At 44.1% G+C, this 27,636-nt stretch overlaps 1 protein-coding gene across 1 annotated transcript in view; it reads left to right on the top strand.

The window, feature by feature from the left end:
* tmprss3a (transmembrane serine protease 3a) overlaps window positions 1-27,636 on the top strand; it is a gene marked incomplete at its 5' end in the record, with an annotated part of 145,105 nt that overhangs the window by 82,014 nt on the left and 35,455 nt on the right. Inside the window, one exon of the mRNA XM_084023275.1 lies at window positions 6,072-6,224. Coding sequence (XP_083879401.1) covers window positions 6,072-6,224 — 153 coding nt within the window. The remainder of the gene's footprint in view (window positions 1-6,071; window positions 6,225-27,636) is intronic.

Raw genomic sequence — 27,636 nt, 5'->3', positions numbered from 1 at the left:
GCAGCACCTCCAATCTACTGTTCTGACTGATAAGGCAGGTGTGCTTCAGTCTCCTGAGGATTCTCCTGTTCTGTCTGAGGCCAGGGCACGGTTAACAGGAAAATGTCCTGTAAAACTGCAGTTTCCATCATTTGGAAAGATGGAGGATGAACCAGATCCCCTTTTGTACTTGGAGAAATGTAATGATTTTCTTGCTTTAAATCCGCTGATGGATGAGGAGTTGTTGGCAACCTTGAGAAATGTTCTACATGGAACAGCGAGAGACTGGTGGGATGTGGTACGTTTAAGCACGCATACCTGGTCAGACTTTCAAGAGAAGTTCCGTGCTGCCTTTCTGTCAGAAGATTATGAAGATAAACTGGCAGAGAGAGTGAGGACAAGAGTTCAAGGCGAAGGTGAAAGTATTAGAGATTTTGCTTTCAGGTATCGCTCCTTGTGTCAGAGATGGAAGCCTGAAATTCAGGAAGACGCAGTCTTAAAGCTGATTTTCAGAAACATCAATCCCCATATGGCAAGCCAGCTCCGAGGCAGAGTAACGACAGTGGATGAACTGGTGAGGCTCGGACAACAATTGGAAAAGGACAGGGCGAGTCAGACTAATTATGAACAACGGACAAAAAAGATTGTGAAACAAAAAGAGAACGAGAAAGTGGAGATGTTTACTGCTAATGACCCACCACCGCAGAAAGGCAACATTCCCCCTGTGGTTTACTGTTGGAGATGTAAAGGCAGCCATGCTCCATACTCATGCCCAAATTATTATCAGTTCAAGAAATCAAAGCCCCCTGGTCAATCCTACCCACAACAATCCCACCCTCAGCAGTCCCCCCCTCGACCCTCTCACCCGCAACAATCCTACCCACAACAATCCCACCCTCGGCAGTCCCATCCACGACCCTCTCACCCGCAACAATCCTACCCACAGCACTCCCACCCTCAACAATCCCATCCGCAGCAACAACACCCTCAGCCACATCATTCTCAGCGACCCCACCATCGTCAAAACCACTCTAATCAAACCTACCCACAGCCATTTGACTCTTCAAATCCCCAGAACCATTCTTCAGTGAACGCTGTGACCCATTCAGCTCAATCACCGTCATGTGTCACCTCACATCTCTTTGTGCAGGGCCTGAAAAAGTTCAGCATCCCCGGAGGAAGCACTGATACAGCCCTCCCACGACAGCTGAAAGTGCCCTTGACTGTAAGGAACTGGACAGGAAAAGCTGTTGTTGATACAGGTTCCACATATACTCTGCTAAATGAACATGTCTGGAACAATGTCAAAACTGCAGATGATAAACTTACCCCATGGACTGGTGACCCTCTTTACCTGGCTGATGGTCAACCCAGGAAACCCCTTGGATGGGTAGAGCTTGAAATGAGCCTGCAGGATAAAACCTGGTTGGTAACTATGGTGGTCCTAGACTCCAGGACTCTGGCTTTTCCTGCCCTACTTGGTTTGGACATCGTGTTTTTTACTGGTATGCAGCTTGATGTAGCAGGGGAGATGTACTGGTTCCGGGATAATGTGGAAAAGAAATTCTACTTTTGTGCAGAGTCCTCTCTTTCTGGGGAGGGGGAGACTGACAACTCTATTGCCTTCTAGGAGCACATGAAACCTCAGTTACACAACCTGTTACTTAACAATGTTGATGTGTGTACAACCAAAGTAGGACGTATAGAGATATTGAAGCATCAAATCTTTCTCACCAATCCTGTACCCATTCGACAGAAACCCTATCGAGTCTCCCCTCCTAAACAAAAGGTGATGAAGGAACTCATCGAGAACATGCTACAAGATGACGTCATTGAACCTTCTTGTTCTGCATGGGCCTCGCCTGTGGTCCTGATTCCCAAAAAAGAAGGGAAACCAAGGTTTTGTGTTGATTACCGAAAAGTGAATGATAATACAGTCACTGATGCTTATCCCATTCCCACAATCCAGGAGATATTGGATAGTCTCTCAGGTGCTGTTGTTTTCTCTTCACTAAACCTAAATAGTGGCTACTGGCAAGTGGTGATGGATCTAGAGGTGAGGGAAATCACAGCCTTTATATGCCCTCATGGACTGTTCCAATTTAAAGTCATGCCATTTGGACTTAAGAATGCCCCTGCCACCTTCCAGAGGCTCATGGAGAGAGCACTGGGAGAGCTGAAGGGAATCATCTGTTTTGTCTACTTAGATGACATTATCATCTTCTCTTCGTCCTGGGAACAGCATTCGTATGATGTCCAAGTTGTCCTGGACAAACTCCGAAACGCAGGCCTCTCGGTGAACATGAAAAAAAGTAAACTGTTCAGAACCTCTTTGAAATTCCTGGGCCATATTGTCTCTGCTACAGGAGTCCATGTCGACCCAGACAAGATTGAGGCTGTGCAGAACTGCCCTGCACCCACCAACCTGAAAGCCCTACAAAGGTTCCTGGGCATGGCTGGGTGGTATCACAGATTCGTCCCCAACTTTTCCCAGATTGCTGAACCACTCAATGCCCTAAAGAAAAAAGGAGCAAAATTCCAATGGTCACCTGCATGCCAAACAGCATTTACTACCCTGAAAAATCACCTGGTTAAACCACCTGTCCTGGGCCATCCAAACTTCAATGCTCCCTTTGTGGTATACACCGACGCCAGTGAGATTGGACTTGGGGCTGTGCTTGTCCAGAAATCCAATTATGGAACCGAGGATGTCCTCGCCTTTGCCAGCCGCAGTCTAAACCCTGCAGAGAAAAACTATGCTGCCACTGAGCTAGAATGTTTGGCAGTGGTGTGGGCAGTTGAGAAGTGGAGAACTTACCTGGAAGGTAGACTATTCACTGTGGTTACAGATCATGCCTCTCTTATATGGGTGTTCAAAACCATCAAACCCAGCACACGACTCATCAGGTGGGCACTCCGGCTTCAAGAATTCTCCTTCACTGTTGAATACAGAAAGGGAAAGTACAACACTGTACCGGATGCCCTCTCCCGAGCTCCTACAGAATCCATCCATACAACCGTACCTGTGTGTGCTACCATCACATCTGCCCCTCCAAAACCATCAAAAGAGCTTCCTATCTCAATTGAGGCCCTGTGGAAGGCACAACAGGAAGATCCAGAATGTCAGCTTCTATATCAAAAAGTAGTAGAAACTGGACAAGTCATTAATTCAAACCGTTCCTAGATCATCCTGGATGATCTCCTCTACCGTCTCGTCACCCTCCCATACAAAACCATCTACCAACTCTACATACCTCCTAGCTTCCGCTCACAGTTACTGGACTACTTCCACCAAGATCCCCTCTCTGGACATCTTGGCAGGCACAAAACCTACCGAAGACTACAACATCTTGTCTACTGGCCAAAGCTGAGCTGGGATGTCAGAGAACATGTAAAAAACTGCTACACATGTCAACGTTACAAACCAGAAAACAAAAAACTTGCAGGAAAACTCCAACAAACCCAAACTCACCGCCCCTGGGAAATGCTGGGAGTGGATTTGATGGGTCCCTTTCCCAAAAGCTCCAAACAAAACGTTTATCTCCTTGTGTTTGTTGATTATTTCTCCCGGTGGGTTGAACTGTTCCCCATCCGAAGTGCCACTGCGGAAACCATCTCTCAGGTCATGGTCAAAGACATCTTGACCAGGTGGGGCATTCCTGACTACATCCTGTTGGACCAGGGAACACAGTTTGTTTCATCCATTTTCCAAACTGTATGCAGGACCTGGAATGTGGGACACAAGTTAACATCTGCGTACCATCCACAAACTAACCTTACAGAGAGATTGAACCGTACCCTAAAATCAATGATAGCATCCTATGTTGGTGACAATGATAAACATTGGGACAAGAACCTGTCTGAGTTCCGGTTCGCGATTAACTCTGCAGTCCAGGAGTCAACAGGCGTTTCTCCTGCAGAGCTTAATCTCGGTCGCTCCCTCAGAGGACCTCTTGATGCAATGTTGCAACCTCAGGAAACTGCTCCTGACACCCCTCCATACACCAAAATCACACAGCTAAAAGATCTCTGTTCCTTTGTTGAAAAAAATCTGGACTCTGCTCGTCAACGGCAGAAAAGAAACTATGACAAACACCGAAGTGACCTTGAGTTTCAGGAACAGGACAGAGTCTGGTTGAGAGCCCATCCTCTCTCCAAGGCTGAAAAATCATTTGCCGCCAAATTAGCCCCAAAATGGCAAGGGCCGTATCGGGTAGTGGAACAAGTTGGGCCTGTGAATTATAAAGTTGTTTTAGAAAATTCAGGCCAAGACTTAAAAGTTGTCCACATTTCCCGTCTCAAACCTTGCTACCCGACTGCTCAGGACCTACAGGAACAGGAGAAAAGACACCTTCTTGAAATATTTAATGAGGAGTCGGATGAAGAGGACTTCCTTGGGTTCGCAGACACCTCCTGTTCTAACTCTAATGGAGGATGGATGAAAGGATCTGCAGAGAAACCACAAAATTACAATTCTGACAATACCTCTGACTCCGACAATGACTGTGTGATTCTGTGTGAACACCCACACTAGGACAACTAATGCACCTTACCTTTGGTCGGCTTCTGCTAAGGGGGGAGGAGTGTAGCGCCCGCCCCCTATGGCTACACACCAATCCATTAAAACACACCTCCATTCATGGCTTTCTCCGTCATCCACCCACATTCATCTCCTACTCCAATGAAAATAATCCACCGATCGCCGGCAGTTTTGAATGAATTGAAAATTAGTGCAAGTCACCGGTGAAGGGAGAGGAGTGACAAGGAGAGTGACAGCGGCATTAAGTGCGTTTTGAAGTCCGCGATATAGCCGTCTTGGGTCTGAAATCCTCGTCGCGGGAGTTCCGTCGGCGCGATTGCGATTGCCTGGTGGATGTTATTCCCCTGTCGGATCAGCTGTCTCAGGAGTCGGGAGATGCCGGTTCCCGTGGAGCAAAGTCCGACTCTGGCTGACTGACTAACTAACTGACTGTACTTCGGTACCGTGAGTACCCGGTGGCATTTTTGTTTTGTGTATGTTGTTTTGCTACACCGCGACGAGAGACGCTGGTTATTTTGAGTTTATTTCCTTATTTTGTGTTGGAGCCCGTGGTAAAACCCGGAGCGGAGTTTTGAGTTGTTGTTTTGTGGTGGCGCATGTGCTGGACTGAACTGTGGTAATGTGGAATATTGGACGGATTTTTCCCCAAATGGAACGAACTGTGGTTTTGTGGGATACTGGAACGTTTTTTTTCCAAATGGACTGAACTGGGATTAACAGACAGACTGAGGCGTACTCACGCTGCATCCATTCTTCTTCCTTTTTGCACTGTGGACAATAATTGTAAAAATGCATATTTTGGGAAATCGCATTGCTGGGTTGGCTGATGGCTTTTGTGGTTGATTGCTGTGTTTGATCTGCCTGATTATTATTTTGTGTGGGTTAACTAAACTATTTTTGTTCTGTTTTATTTTACTTTGTCAGACTTGACTCTGACTGGCACCCCAACATTAAATCTAGTCAAACCCGCTACAAAAGGTTCACACTAAAATGCCAATAATTAATCATTATTACCATACGAGTACAAACAGTTTGGAACTTGGAATTGTTTGCAGAGAAGAGGTTGATATCATTCATTACAAGATTAATAAGCACAGCAGTATGTTCAAAGGAGATTTATTCACAATAAACAAATAAACAGACTAAATCTAATGGACCTATCTAACGTGTGTGTGCGTGTGTGACAACAACAGACAAAGCAAAGCAAGATACCAGGCAATATAACAACAAAAAGAAACAGTGAACAAACAAAAGCAAGACAAAAAAAAATAAGGTCAAATCTAAACTCTGATAACAACAGATGAAGCAATGATAATAAATCATAACAATTAATACAAATAAAGAGAAAATGCAGAAGAGCAAAATTAAAGGACAGGAATATGAAACTATGGGAACTCAGAAAATAAATTGACGGATTTTAGAAGTTCCTCTATTGCGCCACCAGGAAATGTGATGGTTGCCTCTCTTTTGCCTGGATGTTGTCTGTCTGTGAAACATTGGTGGTTTGGTAAGTGAGACGGGGACTCAGTTTACTCTGTGTTTGTTTCCTCAGGGGGACAGTGGAGGTCCTCTGGCCTGTGAGGACTCGTCTGTATGGAAGCTGGTTGGTGCGACCAGCTGGGGGATTGGCTGCGCTATGAGGAACAAGCCGGGTGTTTACACACGCATCACACGGTCGCTCAGCTGGATCCGCCAACAGATGGAGGTTAGTATCTGAGTCCTCATTATAAACATTGTAGGTCTACCCATTGGAAAACTTTAAGTTTATTTAACGTTGTAAATATGCATAGTGCCCTACATATGGAGGCATCTTTAGTCACCACCAGTCACCAATGACCCCCCCCCCCCCCCCCCCATTGTTATTGCTAATGCTAATCACTGGCATACACCCAGCCTTGCACGTGAATTCAAATTCACAAATGTTTATACAAGTTTAAACTCTATTTTGTCACATAACAGACTTTGATAGCACTTACCTAACAATGATAACAATAGTCAGCATGCCAGCAATTAGCATTAGCAATTAGCTTAAGCTAATGTCAAGGGCCATCATGAATGGTAATTTAAAATCAGCAAAGTCCACAGGTTAAAGTAATGCAGACCAAGTCCAGGGCCCTCATTTATTAACTGTGCATATGCACAGTTGTAATGGATGTAATGGAAGTGTGGAATTTATCAACTTGTACTTGTGTTTAGTAAAAGATGTGCTCCGCAGTGTGTTTTTAGAGAGCTAATTTGTTTTGTGAGAGAACAGAGTGGCTTCTGGGTAGGAACTGCTTCCCAAACAGATATTGCTAGATTTATGCCATGATTTGGGACCGATGTTGGAGCCAGAAATGAAACGAAAAAGCCATTCCTGTGCATATCCAAGTCCGGTCCACCATGGGTTTTTGGCCACCAGCAAAATGCAATATATGTATATATATATATATATATATATATATCATTTGGATTGATATATATATCATTTGGATTGGACAAGTGTGGCCGGATGGTCTCAAAGAGAGGCAAGATGATCAGGACTGAGGGGATCGACCTACCAGAGGGCAACATAGGTGATATCCAAGACAGCTACAAGTACCTTGGCATCCCACAGGCTAATGGAAACCATGAAGAGGCCACAAGGAAATCAACCTTAGCCAAATACCTCCAGAGAGTAAGGCAGGTCCTGAAAAGTCAGCTGAATGGTAAGAACAAGGTTCGAGCCATTAACATGTACGCACTACCAGTCATCAGATACTCCGCTGGTATCATAAGCTGGCCAAAGGAGGAGATAGAAGCCACAGATATCAGGACTAGAAATCTCCTCACCATGCATGGAGGGTTTCACCCCAAGTCCAGCACCCTGAGGCTATACACTAAGTGGAAAGAGGGAGGCCGAGGGCTAGTGAGCGTCAAGGCCACGGTCCAGGATGAAACATCGAAAATTCGAGATTACATCGAAAAAATGGCCCCGAAGTATAAACTGCTAAGTGAATGTCTCAGGCAGCAGAACCCTGATGAGAGTGCGGAGGAGGAGGAGGAGCAGACAACCTGGAGGGACAAGCCCCTACATGGCATGTACCACCGTCAGATAGAGAAAGTGGCTGATATCAAGAAATCCTACCAGTGGCTGGAAAATGCAGGACTGACAGACAGCTCAGAGGCACTAATCATGGCAGCACAAGAACAGGCCATAAGCACAAGAGCCATAGAGGCCAGGATCTACCAGAGCAGATTAGACCCAAGGTGCAGACTTTGCAAAGAAGCCCCTGAGACAGTCCAGCACATAGTAGCAGGGTGTAAGATGCTAGCTGGATCAGCGTATATGGAGAGGCACAACCAAGTGGCTGGGATAGTACACAGGAATATCGGCAACCAGTATGGAATAGAATTACCCAAATCCCAATGGGCCAATGACTGAGAACAACAGGGCCAAGGTTCTGTGGGACTTCAGCTTACAGACTGACAAACAGCTCCTGGCTAACCAACTGGACATAGTGGTGGTGGACAAAGAGCAGAAGACAGTGGTAGTGATAGATGTGGCGATCCCAGCTGACGCCAACATCAGGAAGAAGGAACACGAGAAAATTGAGTACCAAGGGTTGAAAGAGCAGCTGGAACAGATGTGGAAGGTCAAGGCTAGCGTGGTCCCCGTGGTAGTGGGGGCACTCGGGGCAGTAACCCCCAAACTGGGAGAGTGGCTCCAACAGATCCCAGGAACAACATCTGAAATAATGTTAATTATGAAAATAAATTAATTATGAAATATTTAATGCGTTAATTTTTTTCTAACGAAATTAACGCAGCTGTGTTTTGTTTATTTCCCGTGGCGGCTGACGTAAGACCTATGACGACGTGTGCCGCAAAGCTGTTAGCCATTAGTTTTTAACGGAGTTCAGCATAAGATTTTGGTGAGCGATCGCCAAGTTTTTTTAAATTATCCCAGTAATTTGTCTGCGTGAGAAACACTAGATGTGGCGTGTGCTGCTTTGTCCTTCTGGCAATGTAAACAGACTGGTCTGTCTCAGTAACTGGCTGAATGTAAAGGAGGACTACGCTGAATTGTTGTTCTATGAAGTGAAAAGGATTTATTATTATGACTTCACAGCAGAATATTTCCTTGTTCTTTTTTCCATATTTGCATGTTCTATTGTGGACCTTTTTGAAATGGTCTGTTAGTGCATATAAGAAATATGCCTTTTTCAAGCTGACAGTTAATTTAGATGGGCTTGATGGTTTCTTTGGAAAACTGTAGTTCACATGAGAGAATCTGTGCTTAAAGTTAAAAAAGCTGCTATTGAACAATAGTATTTGAATTTAAGTACTGATTCTACAAATAAATAAAAATAAGTATGTTATAATGGATATTTAAATGTAAAATACATTTAAATATCCATTATAACATACTTATTTTTATTTATTTATTTATTTGTTTATTTCGGGCATGTCAATTAAATCGTCATCATCACGCTTCATCTTTGTTCAAATAATACAATACTCATGGCCGAAAGGGAAAGCGGGAGAAGCCAAAGCTTATCTGGTCCCGCGCCCATTACCCACAGGATAAAATCTTCATCATAATTTTTTCTTATCTTTTGCATTTTACATTTTGCTCAACAAATGGCTCTCAACTGCATCTCTTGCTCGCCCAATGCATTTTATTGACAATTTCCGCTTTTTCTGGGACCGCAGGCATCTTTTTAAGACAAACGGACTTTGCCTAAATAAGCTAGGGGCAAAGCTATTCATCACCAACATGTGTTACTGCCTGCGTCATCCATCTGTCGCCAAGGACAAGAGACGAGAGGAACCAACAAAGAGGGAAGACGAAACACAGATTATCAGAAACGTCGAAGGAGGACTGAATGTGGATCCCTCCCCCACCCCCACCCCAAATCTCCATCCAGGTCTTCGTCATTCTCCCTCCCTCCAATAAACCTTTCTCTCCCCTCCTCCCCCTTGGAGTTCCAAGAGCTACCCCCACCTACCCCCCGCCCTTCTCAGATTATCAACAACGTCGAAGGAGGACTGAATGTGGATCCCTCCCCCACCCCTCCCAAATCCCAATCCAGGTCTTCGTCATTCTCCCTCCCTCCAATAAACCTTTCTCTCCCCTCCTCCCCCTTGGAATTCCAGGAGCTACCCCCACCTACCCCCCGCCCTACTCAGACCCCCTCTCCCAAGGCTGCAACTAAGTCACCAAAACCCAAGACCCCCTCTTCCAAAGCTGCAACTAAGTCACCAAAACCCAAGACCCCCTCTTCCAAGGCTGCAACTAAGTCACTAAAACCCAAGAACCCCTCTTCCAAGACTGCAACTAAGTCACTAAAATCCAAGACCCCCTCCTCCAAGACTCTTCCCTTATGGCCACCTCTTCCCTTTTGGCCACCCCCTCCCCACCCTGACAGCAGCCCTGAATATTACTGAGACAGAAAAGGGTTCAGCAGTAGACCGCATTATCAGCTGGACCCAAGGTCGCCTACATCAAAACATGGCACCTTCTGCATTCCTGTTGTGACTACTAAGAGAGTAAACATTGGGAAACTTGAACACACTGCTAACCTAAACAATCAACCTCAAAGCCTGTCAATAACACCATCAGGATGGGTCTGCTAAATGTTAGGTCTCTTAATAACAAATCATTTTTAGTCAATGATTTTATTACCACTTCTAAACTTGATTTTATGTTTTTAACTGAAACATGGCTAGAACAAAATAACAGTGCAAGCAATCTGATCGAGACAGCACCCCCCAACTATAATTTTATTGATGTTTGTAGATCTGGGAAAAGAGGTGGAGGGGTTGCTGCTATATTTAAAAATACATTTCAGGGGAAACAGATGTCACTTGGTGTTTTTCCATCATTCGAATATCTTTGTGCTGTGTTGAAATGCTCTCCCAGAGTTCTCCTGTTAATTATTTACAGGCCACCTAAATATTCGTCACATTTTTTCGATGATTTTACTGAATTATTGTCTAGCATCTCCACTGATTTTGACTGCCTAGTTATAACTGGTGACTTTAATTTTCATATTGATGATTTGAATGACAAGGGTGCAAAATAACTTTTTCATATTCTAGACACATTTGACCTTTCTCAACATGTGAAAGAGGCTACTCATTGTAAGGGACACACCCTGGACCTGATTATCACAAAAGTTCTCCATGTTTCTGATGTTTTTGTGACTGATCCTTCATTGTCTGATCACTTCTGTGTTTTCTTTAATATTTCTTTCATTCCTGACACACAAACAGAATCAAATAAGGTCAAAAAGCGGTACATCAATGAACATGCCAATGTACTCTTTAAAAATGCCCATTTCCTCGTTACCACCTCTAAACCCATGTCATGCTGATGATCTTGTAAACATCTTTAATTCCAAAATTCTGAATGTCATAGATGTCATTGCACCTGCTACGGTTAAAACAATTTCTGGTAAGCAAAAGGCACCCTGAAGAAAAGCTGCTGTTGTGACAGCCCAGAGAAGAGAGTGCAGGAAGGCTGAACGAATCTGGCGGAGTACTAAACTTCATATTCACCATGACATCTATAAAGAGAGCCTCCGGGCCTACAATTTAGTCTTAAAAAGTGCGAGAGAAACATACCTCTCCAATATCATAAACAACAACACTAATAAGGCGAAAACCCTATTTGCAACTGTTGACAGACTGACCAACCCCCCAACACAAATACCAGCTAAACTCCACTCCACGCAGAAATGCAATGAGTTTGCATTCTTTTATACTAATAAAATTGAAGGCATCAGACGCGCCATCAATATCTCAAACAAAAAAGTTGGATCACCACCCTGTTCAGGCAAAAGTAACACAGCAATGATGGCAAGCTTTAATGCCATAGACTCTAAAACTCTAGTGGAAACGGTGACAAATCTAAAATCATCCACCTGCTGCCTTGATGCTTTACCTACCAACTTTTTTAAGAATGTTTTTGACTGCCTATCAATAGACGTATTGCAAATAGTTAATAACTCCATTCAATCAGGCAATTTCCCAAAGGCCTTCAAAACTGCAGTCATTAAACCTCTTCTAAAAAAGCGGAGCCTAGATGCCTCTATTATCAACAACTACAGACCAATTTCAAATCTACCCTTCATAAGTAAAATAATTGAGAAAGTTGTCCTCCAACAACTAAATCACTTCCTGGCTTCAACTGGCTGCCACAACAACTTCCAGTCAGGATTTCGACCTTTTCATAGCACCGAGACGGCCCTTATTAAAGTTGTAAATGACATCCGTCTTAACACAGACTCTGGCAAAACTTCAATATTAATGCTATTAGACCTCAGTGCTGCATTTGACACTGTCGACCACTCAATACTCTTGGACAGGTTGGAAAACTGGGTGGGGCTCTCAGGCACAGTCTTAAACTGGTTCAAGTCATATCTACAAGATAGGAACTATTTTGTTTCCATTGGCGACTTTGTATCAGAACCTACCAATGTAACATGTGGAGTCCCCCAAGGTTCAATCTTGGGGCCAACTTTATTCAACATCTACATGCTCCCACTAGGACAAATCATGCAAAATAATAACATTGACCACCATTGCTATGCCGATGACACCCAAATTTATGTAGCACTATCACCAAACGACTATCGCCCCATAGATCTTCTGTGCCAGTGCATTGAGCAAGTCAAAGACTGGATGTGCCAAAACTTCCTACAACTAAATGAGGACAAAACTGAGATAATTGTTTTTGGTGCTAAAAAAGAAAGGTTTAAAGTAATTCAACACCTTCACTCTCTGTCCCTGAAAACCTCAAACAAAGCCAGAAATCTTGGGGTTATTATGGATTCTGATTTACATTTCGACAGTCACGTTAAATCAGTAACAAAATCAGCCTACTATCACCTAAAAAATGTAGCAAGACTTAGAGGGCTCATGTCAGCTCAAGACTTAGAAAAACTTGTACATGCCTTTATTACTAGTAGGCTAGACTACTGTAATGGTCTCCTTGCAGGTCTTCCGAAAAAAACTGTCAGGCAGCTACAGCTTGTTCAGAACGCTGCTGCTAGAGTTCTTACAAAGACCAAAAAATGTCAGCACATTACACCAATTCTTAAATCCTTACATTGGCTCCCTGTATGTCAGAGGATTGATTTCAAAATCCTCCTGCTCACATATAAATCACTACATGGTCTAGGACCGAAGTATATCACTGATATGCTCCCACTACATAAGACTTCTAGACCACTAAGATCTTCTGAGACCAATCTGTTAGTGATTCCCAGAGTAAACAACAATCACGGGAGAGCATCATTTAGTCACTATGCAACAAATGGCTGGAATAAACTTCCTGAAGATGTAAGACTTGCCCCAACTCTGACCACTTTTAAAACTAGACTGAAAACTTTTATGTTCACCATAGCTTTCTGCTAAATCTTTTAATGTCTGCACTGTTTTTAATTATTGCAAATATGTTTTTATTCTCTTTTCTTTCTGTAATGCATTTTTAAATTTTTTATTATTTTCTTTTAAATTCTTCTATTTTTTTTTCTTCTCACTTTGTTTTATGATGTGAAGCACTTTGAGTCTGCCTTGTGTATGAAATGTGCTATACAAATAAAGTTGCCTTGCCTTGCCTTTATTCTTATGAAGAAAGAAAGCCAATAATTGCGATTAATTACGGCAAATTGTGCGATTAATTCGTTAATTATTTTTTAATCGATTGACAGCACTAATTTATACAAGCAAATGCAGCGAAAGAGCCTTGTATACTCATTATGACGCGCTACAAAGTAGTTCCCATGAACTTGACTGTGTTTAAATTTTGATACCACAGGAGGAAACACACAAGTATAATACATTGAATAATGGCTGAATTCCATGTAGTTGCTAACGTTTCAGGGTTCTGGGGCCGGTTTAGGTATTTTAGACTGGTCTGTAGTGTTAGGCCTGAATTAATTTAGCTCTTATTGCTTCATTCAAATACAAACTATGGTTTCACAAACATAGTGCTTTACCACCAGGCTAAACTTCACCAGTCTACTGTGAGATGAGTGCTCTTGTTTGCAAGTCTAGTCTGAAAAAGGTCTCATCACCAAGGGGGCAAATCATCAGCTTGGTCTTGGTCTTCTTGGCATTTGACACCACCGTTCATTTAATGGGAGAGCGTTTGTATGTGCCGAAGCCACCAACTGAATTATGGGTAGAGCAGTAGTATAAAGAAAGAGACAGTTCACACAGGGAGGAAGTGTGTAATTAGGGGGGAAGATGACACGAGGGCAGGAACTGAAAAAACAAGACAACATAGAAATACAAAATAAAACAGGAAACACAACAAGTAATGTCTCTTAATGGGACGTTACAGAAAAGGGAGGTGGACGGGTCAAACACACACAGGACTTTAGTCCAGGAGACTGCTGTTAGTGTCCCGTGTCAAATTAAAAGGAAAAGTTTTGTCACTTATGTCATTAGTAACGTGAATTGTTAGTGTCTATAGTCATGTGACTCTTCCTATGAAGACTAAAGTTTATTTTGAAAACACTATGTTACAAGCATATACTGACATGCCATCACTTACATGTATCATGTGATGCTAAATGGGAATGTAGCGTCATCGATTACATCTTTACAGCTGTTATTTGTGTTGAAAAATGAGTCCCATGTCAAAATTCAACAACTAGATGGCTTTATGGCGGCACCATGATTTAGCGGTTAGTACTGTCACCTCACAGCTGTGGTGTTTGCATGTTCTCCACCTGTTAACGTGAGTTTCTCCAGGTTCTCTGCCCACCTCCAGAATACTAACACTATAAGAAGAGGTGGAATAATGATATTAGGAACTGTGAGGTTGTTGTGGTTGTTTTTAGTGTCTTAAAGTGATGGTTCGGTGTAAAATGCACCCTAGGTAATTTCCACCATGACATCCAGCCAAATACCCCCTCAGAAGCATTTTTAGCGATGGTCAACATTGGTCAAGATAGGGCTATCAGCCGAATGGCTTAGTACTGGCGTGATGGTACATCTTGTATATCTCGTAAATTACCCCACTAATAATGCATGGAATGTTACTAACTTCTTTTACCCAGCCGATGCCGTCACGAGAGTTTCACGCGAGAGTATGAAAAAGTTTCGCTGAATTTTTATAAATGCTTGTATTATCAGGTCAACACATTTTTATAAGTGGTCAGGTCTGATAATACAAGCATTTATAAAAATGTAGCGAAACTTTTTCATACTCTTGCATGAAACTCGCGTGACGGCATCGGCTGGGTAAACACGGAAGTGGCGTCGACGCTGCGGTAGTGTTAGTTAGTGTTAGCAGCTGAGGATAGAAGCTATCAGGCAAGTGTTCTTTTAAATAAACTCCTGATGTACTTACAAACTTTCAAATACCTCGTTTTGTGAGTACAGACCCTATGTGTACTACTGCAGAAGTTTGGTAACATTCCATGCATTATTATTAGGGTAATTTACGAGATATACAAAATGTACCATCACGCCAGTACTAAGCCATTCAGCTGATAGCCCTATCTTGACCATCGCTAAAAATGTTTCTGAGGGGGTATTTGGCTGGATGTCATGATGGAAATTACCTAGGGTGCATTTTACTCTGAACCATCACTTTAAAAACTGAATTTTAAAAGAAAAATATTCAACCTTGACTTATTGACCACTTGTTGTGCGATTTTTGACCAACAGCTGGTTCTTCAACAATAACAACTGGTTCATCCTAATTTAAACTATCTTTATATTGTAAAAGTTCCATTTAGATTGTGATATTAGGACATCAATTTCCATCTACCCAAAATCTCTCGCAAACTTCTATCAGTACGGGTGCTCCAATTGTAAGACAACAATATGACTGATATGTTCAATAGTTACAGGTATTCCCTCATTACAATTCACCTGCTCTCGTCCCCTCAAGTTCATTTGTGTTGTTTGTATATTCTTCATATCCAAACCCTAAGGGTTCAATAGTTTTACTTTTATAGAAATATTATTACACATCAAAGAATTGTTTTTGTTGCTGCAGTTTCCTACTGTTGTAAGTTTAAAACATGCACTACTGTTTTTGTTTGGTTGTGTTTTTCTCAGTAGGAAACTACAATTGCATTTATTGTGCATCCCTGTACATTGACAATAAACGATCCTTGAATATTCTTTTAAAAACTAGATGGATAAATAGTGTTGGAACCAGGCTTTGCGATAGATGTTTGTAAAGGTGGACCCAGATTTGGAGTTGTTACCTGGATCATTACATCACTAACTACATGTTTCCATGTCTGTGTGATTGTACATTTCTGCATTGTCTTTCAGAGAGAAGAGGATCACAACTCTGCAACTCTGAGCACAGACAACTGAAGCAGCTGATTACTACTCAGGATTCTGCTTGGATGTTTGCACATTTAACAGACAAAGATAAACTATCACACCTGAATGGCAGAGTCTGATGACGGAGCAAAGAGACGATTCACAGCAGAGTGAGGCATTGTTTATTCCAAAATAGAAAGCTCTAAGTCAAAACAGACGAGAGAAAAGTGAATGCTTCATAAAAACCATACAAGTGAGGAACTCTGCGAGAGCCCACCCAGACTCACTGTACCCTCAGGCTGCATTCAATCAACCATTTCAAGTCTTTACACAAGGGATATGAACAAGATCACTGCAGCTATTGATACACAATTGTTGTACAGTACAATATTAGATATTCAAACTAGAGGACCCCCAATTTGTGAGGTTATCAATATGGAGAGATTTCAAATCTTTCACTACATGTGTAGTAGTGGCAGGAGGACCCACATAGGCTGCAGTCCCAGTCTTAAGGCAACAAGGAGCCCAGCTTTCAATTGCTCTTTGTTGTCATCACAGTAGCTTGTTTGTGTATGTAACCTGAATGTGTCCTTCTCTTATAAAAGAGATCTATGCCTACAGTTCAGAATGATTCTAGAACAGATTCAAGCTCTATGATCTACTAGGTTCGATAAGGAGATTGGCAGTAGCAAACTCTGAAGGAGAGTAAATATGAACTCCAACCCACACAACACACAGGACCACAGGATTTATGAACAAGATCATTATTTTTATACAAGTATTCTGATTTGACCCTTTTTTCATGTACAGTATCTCTCCCAAAAGTAGGACTGTTTCCGTATTATATGAATAACTCAAATAGGCCTATACCACAAAATGACTTCAATACTTCAGATGGATACAAGAAAATAACAATGTTTCAATACCCTCAAAAATTAGGAAATGTGCATTTTGCTGTAGGAAAAAAATAATAAATGTGGTACTTCAGTTTCCTTGGGTTTCTTTATGATCTTCTTGGATGCAAGAACAAAAAACAACCCGAGTCTCAGGTGGAAAAAAAGTTATCAAACAAAACGAATAAGTGTAACACAGGTTGTTCTCAGATGGGTTTCCTTTGGTTTGGGTTCCTACCACCCTCCTGGAACAGCAAAGATCCACCGATCGACGTCCCGACGTGTAGAAGTCCACAACAGCGGTGAAATCCTGGACCACGAGGAAGCAGTCCCAAAGATGGCACAGACGGAATCGTCCCTCAAAAAAAACAGTCAGATTAGTCCTTAACTTTCAGGAAAACACTCTCCTACGACCGACCCAATGTCGTTTTTGAGGTAGGTACTAGCATAGTGTTCTGAATTGTGCATTTGATAAGTACATTACTACTGTAATGATTAAAAAGATGTGATGTATGGTATACACAATGAGGGAAAACTGTATCTGAATTAAAAGCAAAATAGGAGCACTGCACTCATAGATGACTGCGATGTTGCAGCACACAAAGTAAAATTATTAACGACGCTTCACAGAACCACACAAGTGTTCTGCACTTTAGTGTCCTTTAGAGCAATATCAAGAGGGGTCACACTTTCTTTTTTTGCTTCTTGGCAAGAATTCTTTAGAAAAGAACACAGGTAAGGCCTTGTTAGTATTGTAAGTTTAAAACCAATTTAAATAGCTATTTTCATCAGCATTCAATTCATACTTACTTTTTTTTGTAGAAAAATTCAAAGAACCCTGGAAAACAGGGCTGCTACCTCTATTTATGGATCTGTACATAAATATTCCTTACAAAACAGAAGAACACAAAAATGAAACAAAACAGTAATTCCATACATTTGTGTATAAAAATAAGCATCTCTCCTTTTTCTCTCTGTGTCGCTCCTGAGAGCCTTGGAGTCAGTCGCAAGAGTGCACATCTACTGAAAACACAAGCATGCAAAAAGTGAAGACAAACCCTTACAGATACAACTTGAAATCGTTGGCATCCAAAATGAGAAATCACCTGGGGACGGGAAATGGGGCCAAGAAAATAAATCAAACCAGTCTTTATTTAACAGAGCAAAGAAACTTGCTTGATCGAGATCTCGCGAGACTTATCTGACGGTAAGCGCTTTGCGTCATTTTCTGTTTCTCCGTGATAGTCGCTACAGGCTGTGTTTTTCTCTCTAGCCTAACTGTTAATTTAACGTAGTTTCCCTGTTCAGCAGCTAACTACCGCCAAGTTTAAACTAAGCACACGCTATCCCTGCTTCAGCAGACACATCGCTCACTCTCTGAGTTGCCTCGCTAAATTTGCTATTGTTTACGCACTATCTCTGCTAGCTACTTTAGCGCAACTGCTAGCCAAGCGGCTACGATGGCTTCTCTCTTTCCCTGTCCTCCTTCTCTTCTCTCCTGCCCGGTGTGTCTGATGTTCAGCTACTACTCTGCCTCCTTCACTGATAACGGTACATGTAATAAATGTAGTTCACTTTTTGCTTTGGAGGCGAGGATGAATGATTTGGAAGCGCGGTTCCGCACCAACAATCCTCCGTCGGCTGCCGCTGTAACCAGCCAGCTGACGCTAGCTGTACAAGGTGCGGACCGACATAGCATAGCAGCTAGCCGTCCCTCGGCAAACCCCGAGCAGCTGGGAGGCTGGGTGAATGTCCGAAGGAGGCATAGTTCTAAACCGAAGCCCACGGTTAACCACCATGTCCACGTGTCCAATCGATTTTCCCCACTCAGCGACACACCCGCTGAGAAGCCAACTCTGGTCATTGGTAGCTCCATAGTGAGACACGTGAAAATAGCGACACCAGCGACCATAGTCAAATGTGTCCCAGGGGCCAGAGCGGGCGACATCGAAGCTCAATTGAAACTGCTGGCTAAGGATAAACGTAAATACAGTAAGATTGTTATTCACGTCGGCGTTAATGACACCCGATTACGCCAATCGGAGGTCACTAAAATTAATGTTGGCTCGGTGTGTGAATATGCAAAAACGATGTCGGACTCCGTAGTTTTCTCTGGTCCCCTGCCAAACTTTACTAGTGATGACATGTATAGCCGCATGTCATCTTTCCACAGCTGGCTGTCGAGGTGGTGTCCGGATAACGATGTGGGCTTCGTTAATAATTGGCAGCCTTTCTGGGGAAAACCTGGTCTGATCAGGAGAGATGGCATCCACCCCACTTTGGATGGAGCTGCTCTCCTATCTAGAAACATCGCTGATCTCATTGGTAGTCCTAGAACATGACAAACCAGTGTTGAGACCAGGAAGCAGAGTTGCAATCTTACACACCTCTCTGCGCCTCCTTCAGAGCAGTCACCCACCCAAAACCAAAACCACATAAGAACGTTGTCTGTCCCCCGACCAACCAAATTAATTAGGTCAAACAGAAGAGAGATTTCACATGAAAACCTAATAAAAATTAAAACTGCGAGCAGTGATAACGGGCCCTCGCATGGCACGTAACTCGGTTAGTGCTACGACCGCCTGACGTGTCGGACCGCCTGGCCTGGCCACCGCCACGGGGCGGGTCTTCCCCGGCCACCGCCACGTTGCCAGTCGTCCCCGGTCGTCCCCGGCCACCGCCACGGCGCGGGTCGTCACCGGCCACCGCCACGGCACGCGTTTCCCTCCTTGCCTGAATCGTCCTGTCCATCACTGTGTCAGATGATTGAAGTTGTCGTGCTCGACTGGGGTGCAAAGTTCCACGACACTGTGATCGTATACGAGTGTAAAAACGTGACATTTCATGTCGCCAATAGGTGGCGCTGTGATTGTGAGTCAATATTGCAGTGCAGACATGTTCAGGGTGGGACTCTCATCAAACATGAGAAGTTTGAACCGTTTAGACAATGGACATTGAAGTTATAACAGTTTAGAGTATTGTGGCAAAGCATGAAATTCGTCTGCGTTCGTGGCGCTGTCCTGGCCACGCCATTTGACCTATGTAAGACCTTTTGATGATTTTTCATCGTCGAGGATTCTAGAACAGGCTCGCAAAGTTTGGTAGGAATCGGATCAATGCTGTAGGAGCAGGTTGTTGAAATACACTGCATGAAAAAGAAGAAAAATTTGGTTAAATTTGACATAAAATGCAAAATGGCTGTCTTCCTGTACATTTTTCGGGCATGGGTCCCCGGGGATTTTTTGTACATCCGTACATGTTTTAGTTAAAAAAGTTTTTAAATTTTTAAAAGGAGCTGTAAAAGTGTAAAAACATGATATTTCATGTTGCCATTAGGTGGCGCTCTGATTGTGAGTCAAAAGCGCAGTGCAAACGGGTTCAAGGTGGGACTCTCATCAACTGTGTGAAGTTTGGAGCTGATCACACAATGTACACTGAAGTTACAATAACTTCCACTTTTTTTGATGAAGGAAATCTAAATTTGTGGCATTGTTATAGCTTACTTAATCCAATACATACGTTTTTAAACCATGGGAACATAGTAATACGTATTGTTATCATAAATATGTCAGGATAAGTCATGTTTCAATTTGTTTTGATATTTTATATAAATCCGATATATAGAGTGCTTTTATTTTGTGGACTTCCTGTCGCTGCGTTTCTACTTCCTGTTTAGTTAACGTTTGTGTCCGGACTTGTCTCCGTCTGTCGAATCTGTGACGTGCGGCACGCCCCATTTTTGAAGCGCTGTGATTGGCTAATGTGAGATAGTAGTGACGACGTTGCGTCTTCAATCTTCCAGTCTGTTATTCCAGATCTTTCCGAGCGGCGGTTTCGAATCTTGAGAGAGAATTTGGATATTTGGCTTTTGGATTTTGGCTTGGCTTTCGACCCTTTGGACTTTGGACAACGAGAGGAGACTACATTGGACATCTTTTGGTGCTTCGGACGAACGGACCGTGAGTTATTTTAACTATTGTGCTGATAGCTTGTTGTTGAAATCGTCGTGAAACTGCATATGTTAAGTGAGTAATCAACTAAGTTTGAGCCAGCTCAGCTGTAGTGAATAGACTTGATTAGAGGGAGGGGTCACACACAGTGCTTAAAGGGCTGCCAGTAGACCTCTTTCAAACCACATTTTGTCTGGAGCAAGGAAGGAAGCTGCTTTGTCTGTTGTTGGTAAGTCAGAAACTAATTGTAGATTTGGGTTCAGGCATTGTGTGAGTAAAGCTAGTGCAACATTAGTCGTGTGCTGATAGCTTGTTGTTGAAATCGTCGTGAAACTGCATATGTTAAGTGAGTAATCAACTAAGTTTGAGCCAGCTCAGCTGTAGTGAATAGACTTGATTAGAGGGAGGGGTCACACACAGTACTTACGGTAAACTGCGCACTTAAAAGGCTGTCACTACAGCGTCAGCTGCAGCGTCTGGCCATCTGAAACGAAGACAGCTGAACAAAGACAAGGGAGTCTATCTGCGGGAGTCAAGACAGCTGAACAAAGACAAGGGAGTCTATCTGCGGGAGTCAAGACAGCTGAACAAAGACAAGGGAGTCTATCTGCGGGAGTCAAGACAGCTGAACAAAGACAAGGGAGTCTATCTGCGGGAGTCAAGACAGCTGAACAAAGACAAGGGAGTCTATCTGCGGGAGTCCATCGAGGAATTCCACCGAGGTAGGCATAACATCTTACCCCCCCTCGCAGCCATGTGTCTTATCCCAGTCAGGACATCACACTGGAGAAGATTTCACCGAAGACCCTTCACTCGAGGCTGTAACCCATCCAATCTCTGCTACCCACCATTCTCCACCGGTAAGGACCTTGAAGTACTAGGGGGGCTATGGAACTGCCAGTCTGCAGTCAAGAAGGCGGACACCATTTCAGCCTATACCTCCCTGCAGTCTCTCCACTTCCTGGCCCTCACAGAGACCTGGATCACCCCGGAAAACACTGCCACTCCAGCTGCCCTTTCAACTGCCTACTCGTTTTCACACTCCCCAAGACGAACAGGGCGAGGAGGAGGAACTGGGCTCCTCATCTCACCGAGATGGTCCTACCAGATCCTTCCTCTGGACCACCTACCCCGATCTACACTTGAATTCCACGCCGTCTCTGTCACCCTTCCTTTCAAACTCAACATCATAGTGATCTATCGCCCACCCGGTCCTCTCTGTGACTTTTTGGATGAGATGGATGCCCTCCTGAGCTGCTCCCCTGATGATGGCACACCGCTCGTCGTCCTCTGTGACTTCAACATCCACTCGGGAAAGCTGCACTCATCTGAATTCATCGACTTCTTTTCCGCATTTGACCTTACGCTCTCCCCCTCTCCACCAACTCACCGCACCGGGAACCAACTTGACCTTGTCTTCACAAGATCCTGTGGCATCTCGGCACTCTCTGTTACCCCGCTCACCGTGTCCGACCACCACTTTGTGACTTTCTCCCTCCCCATGGAGCCCACCACATCCCTCCCCTCTACGCCTTGAATGGTCACCAGCCGCGGCAACCTGAAATCCCTCACTCCCTCCGCTCTCTCCTCAACTGTTATCTCCTCGCTACCATCCTCAGAACAGTTCTCCTTAATACCTACTGAGGAAGCCTCCTCCATCCTGATGTCCTCACTCTCCTCTTCTTTGGACACTCTCTGTCCCCCTATCTCACGACCTGCGCGATCATCTCCCCCCCCTCCCTGGCTGTCTGAACCTCTGCGAACCAACAGATCATTGTTGCGAGCGTCAGAGAGAAAATGGAAGAAATCGGGCCAGCACGAGGACCTTGCTCACTACCACCGCCTCCTCTCTGACTTCACCTCAACTGTTTCGGCAGCTAGATCTGCCTTCTACCTGGCAAGGATCAACTCTTCTGCCTCCAACCCCAGGAAACTCTTCTCCGTGTTCTCCTCCCTCCTCACCCCTCCTACCCCTCCGCCCCCTTCCTTCCTTACTGCCGATGACTTTGCTACTTACTTTACCAAGAAAGTAAATGACATCAGCTCCTCATTTACGCCTATTCCCTCCCAGAAGACATCTCCCCCAACCCTCAACTCGGATGGTCTTACCAGCTTTACCCCCCTCACCTCTGAAGATGTTCACGCACTTGTTACATCTAACCGTGCCACCACCTGCTCCCTCGACCCGATCCCCTCCTCTCTTCTCCAAGACATCTCACACGACATCTTGCCATTCCTCACCAGCCTGATCAACTCCTCCCTCACCTCAGGTGTCATTCCAGCGGATTTTAAGACAGCTACCGTGAAGCCTCTCCTTAAAAAACCCACCCTAGACGCTACTGACATCCAAAGCTACAGACCTGTATCTCTTCTTTCATTCCTCTCTAAAACCTTGGAACGTGCCGCCTACAACCAACTGTCATCCTATCTCTCGCTGAACAACCTCCTAGACCCTAATCAATCAGGATTCAGGACTGCTCACTCCACTGAGACGGCCCTCCTCACAGTGACCGAGTCCCTGCGAGACGCCAGAGCCTCGTCCCACTCCTCCGTTCTCGTTCTCCTCGACCTATCTGCTGCGTTCGACACAGTCAATCACCAAATCCTCCTCTCCACTCTGGCTGAACTTGGCATACCTGACTCTGCTCTCGCCTGGTTTAAATCATACCTGACAAATCGCACCTTTCAGGTCACACGGAATGGCTCTATGTCCAAACCCTGTTCTCTGGACACGGGTGTCCCTCAAGGCTCAGTATTAGGACCGCTTCTGTTCTCACTATACACCAGATCACTAGGTTCTGTTATCACATCGCATGGATTCTCCTACCATTGCTACGCAGATGACACCCAGCTGTTCCTCTCTTTTCCCCCGTCCTCTGACACCCACATTGCAACTCGCATCTCGGACTGTCTGGCTGACATCTCTGTCTGGACAACTGCACATCACCTCAAGCTTAACCTGAATAAAACCAAACTCCTCTTCGGTCTTTCATTCGGTCACTGTCGAGGGCATCACAGTATTGCCGTCGTCAACTGCGAGGAACCTGGGTGTAATCCTCGATGACCAACTATCCTGCACCCCCAACATCACTGCTGTGGCTCGATCCTGAGGATTTGCCCTCTACAACATCCGCAGGATTCGGACCCTCCTCACAAAGGACGCAACTCTTGGTCCAAGCACTGGTCATCTCCCGCCTTGACTACTGCAACTCTCTCCTGGCCGGACTCCCGGCCTCTGCGATTAAACCATTGCAGCGTATCCAGAACGCTGCAGCACGTCTTATCTTCAATCTACCCAAATTCTCCCATGTGACCCCCCTCCTCCGTGACCTCCACTGGCTCCCTGTTGCAGCACGCATCCAATTTAAGACGATGACACTGGCCTTCAGGGCCATCAATGGAACGGCACCCATCTACCTTCAAACACTGGTCAAACCTCATGCCCCGAAGCGAGCACTTTGCTCCTCTACTTCAGCTGGCCGGCTGGTACCACCATCGCTGAAATCAAACAAATGTCGCTCAGCAAAGTCCAGACTCTTCTCTGTTCTGGCGCCTCAGTGGTGGAACGAACTCCCGACTAATGTCAGGACAGCTGAGTCATTTGCCATTTTCCGAAAAAGGCTCAAGACTCACCTGTTCAGACTTCACCTCGACTAGCATGACCCCCCCCCCCCCCACAAAAAAAACAAAAAAAAAACACCCTTACCTATAGCACTCTGATCGTAGCACTGTTGCTCTTGAACTACTAGTTTACTCAGATGAGGACCTAACACTTGTTCTACTTTTAGCTCTTACTTTATCGGCAATGATTCGTTGTGGTTTCCTTGTTTCCTTCTTTTGACAAATGTACTTATTGTAAGTCGCTTTGGACAAAAGCGTCTGCTAAATGACCTAAATGTAAATGTAAATGTATTAATGAATAGTTATTTGTATTGAGCATGCACACGTTAGCTTGGTATGTCGGCCATGTCGTAGCTATGTTCGTTAGCGAGCAACGGCATAGGCTGATACAGCTCATGACATTGTCAACCCTGGTACATATTGTTAAAAGTATTATGTGTTTTTTTATAACTTGTATTGTCCTGTGTGGTTGAGTTAAAGGTTGTTAGCTAAAGCCCGCTAGCTAAGTAGCTACCTAGCCAGGTAGCTAGCTAGCTAGCGGACTTTAACTGGTTTGCTGGCTGGTGGCCCTGAGGTAAATGGCTTTGTCATGCTCTGACTTTGACCATGAGTTTGTTTCACGGTCGTGAGCCACTGGTGACACGCAACAGGCGGTTGTATTGGTGCGTTCCATTTACCTCGGAAGTCGGAAGCCGGAGCTGGGAATGACGTCACGCCCGAGTTATCAGCGTTTCAGTTACAAAGTCGGAAAAAGTAGCCAACGGCCAAAAACGGAAGAAGAAACAAGATGGTTACATGCACAAAAATTATTCTCGCGCTTGCCTTGTCCGAATATCAACACCTTCTGGACAAATATGCGGTCCTTCTGCAACCTGCAAACACGGTGGATGAAGAGGAAACACAAAGGCGCAGAAGGTAGCCTGTTCTTTTCTTTACGTATTTCATTGTTTACAAAAAGTATCGATCGCCGTTTGATCGGTCATCAGTAATGTTAAATAATGGGCGAGTGCTCTGCATGTACGCATTTTAGAGAGAGAGCAAGCTCAATTCGTGGCATCGGCATCTAGCTGCGGCATCTCTGGTGGCACCCCAGATGCCGCAGCTAGATGCCGCGAGATGCCGGGAGATGCCGCGAAATGCCGCGAGCTGCCGGGAGATGCCGCGAGCTGCCGGGAGATGCCGCGAGCTGCCGGGAGGTGCCGCTGCCGAGATGCCGCGACATGCCTGGAGATGCCGCGAGGTGCCGGGAGGTGCCTGGAGATGCCGCAAGGTTCCTGGAGATGCCTGGAGATGCCGCAAGGTTCCTGGAGATGCCGCAAGGTTCCTGGAGATGCCTGGAGATGCCGCAAGGTTCCTGGAGATGCCTGGAGATGCCGCAAGGTTCCTGGAGATGCCTGGAGATGCCGCAAGGTGCCTGGAGATGCCTCGAGTGCCTGGAGATGCCTGGATTTTTGTACAATTCTCTCAAATCACTTCTGCCCTGTTCATAAACTTTCGATAATTTTGAGGAACTTAACCCTTGACATGCCATTTTGGAAGGTTATAATGAATTGTTATTTCTTGTTGAAAAGGTATATAAAAACACTGAAGTAAATCCATTTCCACCTTTGCATCGAAATAGTTTTTAATCAACATTTATTGATATATGCAACCATTCAACATGGACAGAATAAAAGTGAAATATATATATATAATAAAATACTTGAACAAGATTTTTGGTGTGTGTGTGTGTGTGTCTGTGATTGCGTGCGTGTCTGTGTGTACGAAGATCACTTCTCCTCAAACCTCGAAAACACTTTTAAGTGTTTTTTGTCAAACATCTCTATGTTGAATTTTTCAAAGTCTGTCTTTTCTTTGAAAGCAAAAGTTAGCTGTTCTGCTGGAGAAGATTCATCATGGTCACCCTCCCAGGTGTGCAGTTCCTTGAGCAGTTCCTCTTTCTCCTCTTCATCCATGACAAGGACATCAGGCAGTTTGTATGCCCCCTCAAACTTTGTCTGGCGGCACCAGTCAGCTGCAACCACGGCATCTTTGAAAAACACGCTTTCCTGCAGCAAAGATGAAAACATGGTCCAGGTATGATATTGATGTAATTCCCAACTAATGCTTAAAATTCATAAAGTATTTACTGTACACCATTAACAAATAGATCATATTTCGTAAGTAAGAATGTTGTCTTTATCAACAACTGTGTCATTCAGCAACCTAAAGTTGAATGTTCATTCACAGAAATAAGCAATGGGTATGTGATTGAATGAACACACACCTGACATATATGTAATGAAATTTATCTCAACAGTTCATGTAAATTAATACTTGAAAATCATGTTTGCAACACAGTTGGACCTTGATCACTATCATTTAGTTACCTACCTCTGTTATATTGGGAGTGCACAAAAGCTGCCTCATGCCACAGTAGTGAAGTGATGCTGTATTGTCTTATGGTGACACAACATACATCTTATGTAAAGGTTATATGAGATTCATGAGGTTAAATGTTAAATCTTTTGTATGTTTTAGATCCCTCAGGAGGACCTGGAGGGTTATGCTGAGGTGAAGGATGTCTCAGTTTCCAAAAATTGTGATCTCATTCCAGATAAGCAGCAGAAGATAGATGGATGGACTTCATCTAACAGGTTTACATTCAGCTCCACTGTTATCTCTTTACATGCATATGAAATAAAGAATCTGCAGCATCTACAGGTGTCTGCACTTCAGGTAACATAATTTATTTATGATGTTCTAATGTCTGTAAATGTGCTGTACGGCTTCCGCCATCAGGTGTCACCATTGAGCAAGTCAAGTGGGCTATGACATAAAAAATGTAACCCAAGATTATTATGTTTTGTATTTCATACTGAGAATCAATGGTACTTGATGAGTGCCAATATATAGCAATTGTAACTTGTTACCTCTTCCGTGGTCTCTGTGTCCCCTGTTATCATCTCCTCAGCACTGGAAAATAAAAAATGAAATTATATGTAAATGGACTGGTGCAAGAACACTATGCCTCAACTGGCATAATGGTTTATTTAATGTGACACATAATGTTGTGTACCTTTTCGCTTCCTTGGCAGATGTGCTCTGCAGAAGGGTCGATTCGGCTCGAAATCGGCACATGTTGCTGTCAGTTTGCAACCACCGAATCAAAACCTAAAAAACAAAAAAAGTAGGGCTGTCAGCGTTAACGCGTTAATCGCGATTAGATTAATGCAGTCCATAACGCGTTTTGTTTTTTTTAATCGCATTTTAATTTCACAAGCCTTTTTGTCCCTTCTATTCACCCGTAGACGGCACCTCTAGCTGTAGCAGTGTCATGCTCAGGTCATGCTTTGAAGTGGCCTCCTGCAGTAAACTTACCGCGGTGATGGAAAGAAAGAGTGCTACTGGACTT

The sequence above is a fragment of the Eutrigla gurnardus genome (assembly GCF_963514095.1).
Source record: "Eutrigla gurnardus genome assembly, chromosome: 12".
NCBI classification, from domain to species: Eukaryota; Metazoa; Chordata; class Actinopteri; order Perciformes; family Triglidae; genus Eutrigla; species Eutrigla gurnardus.
The sequence above is the reverse complement of the archived record's forward strand: the minus strand, read 5'-3'. Positions and strand labels throughout refer to the sequence as shown.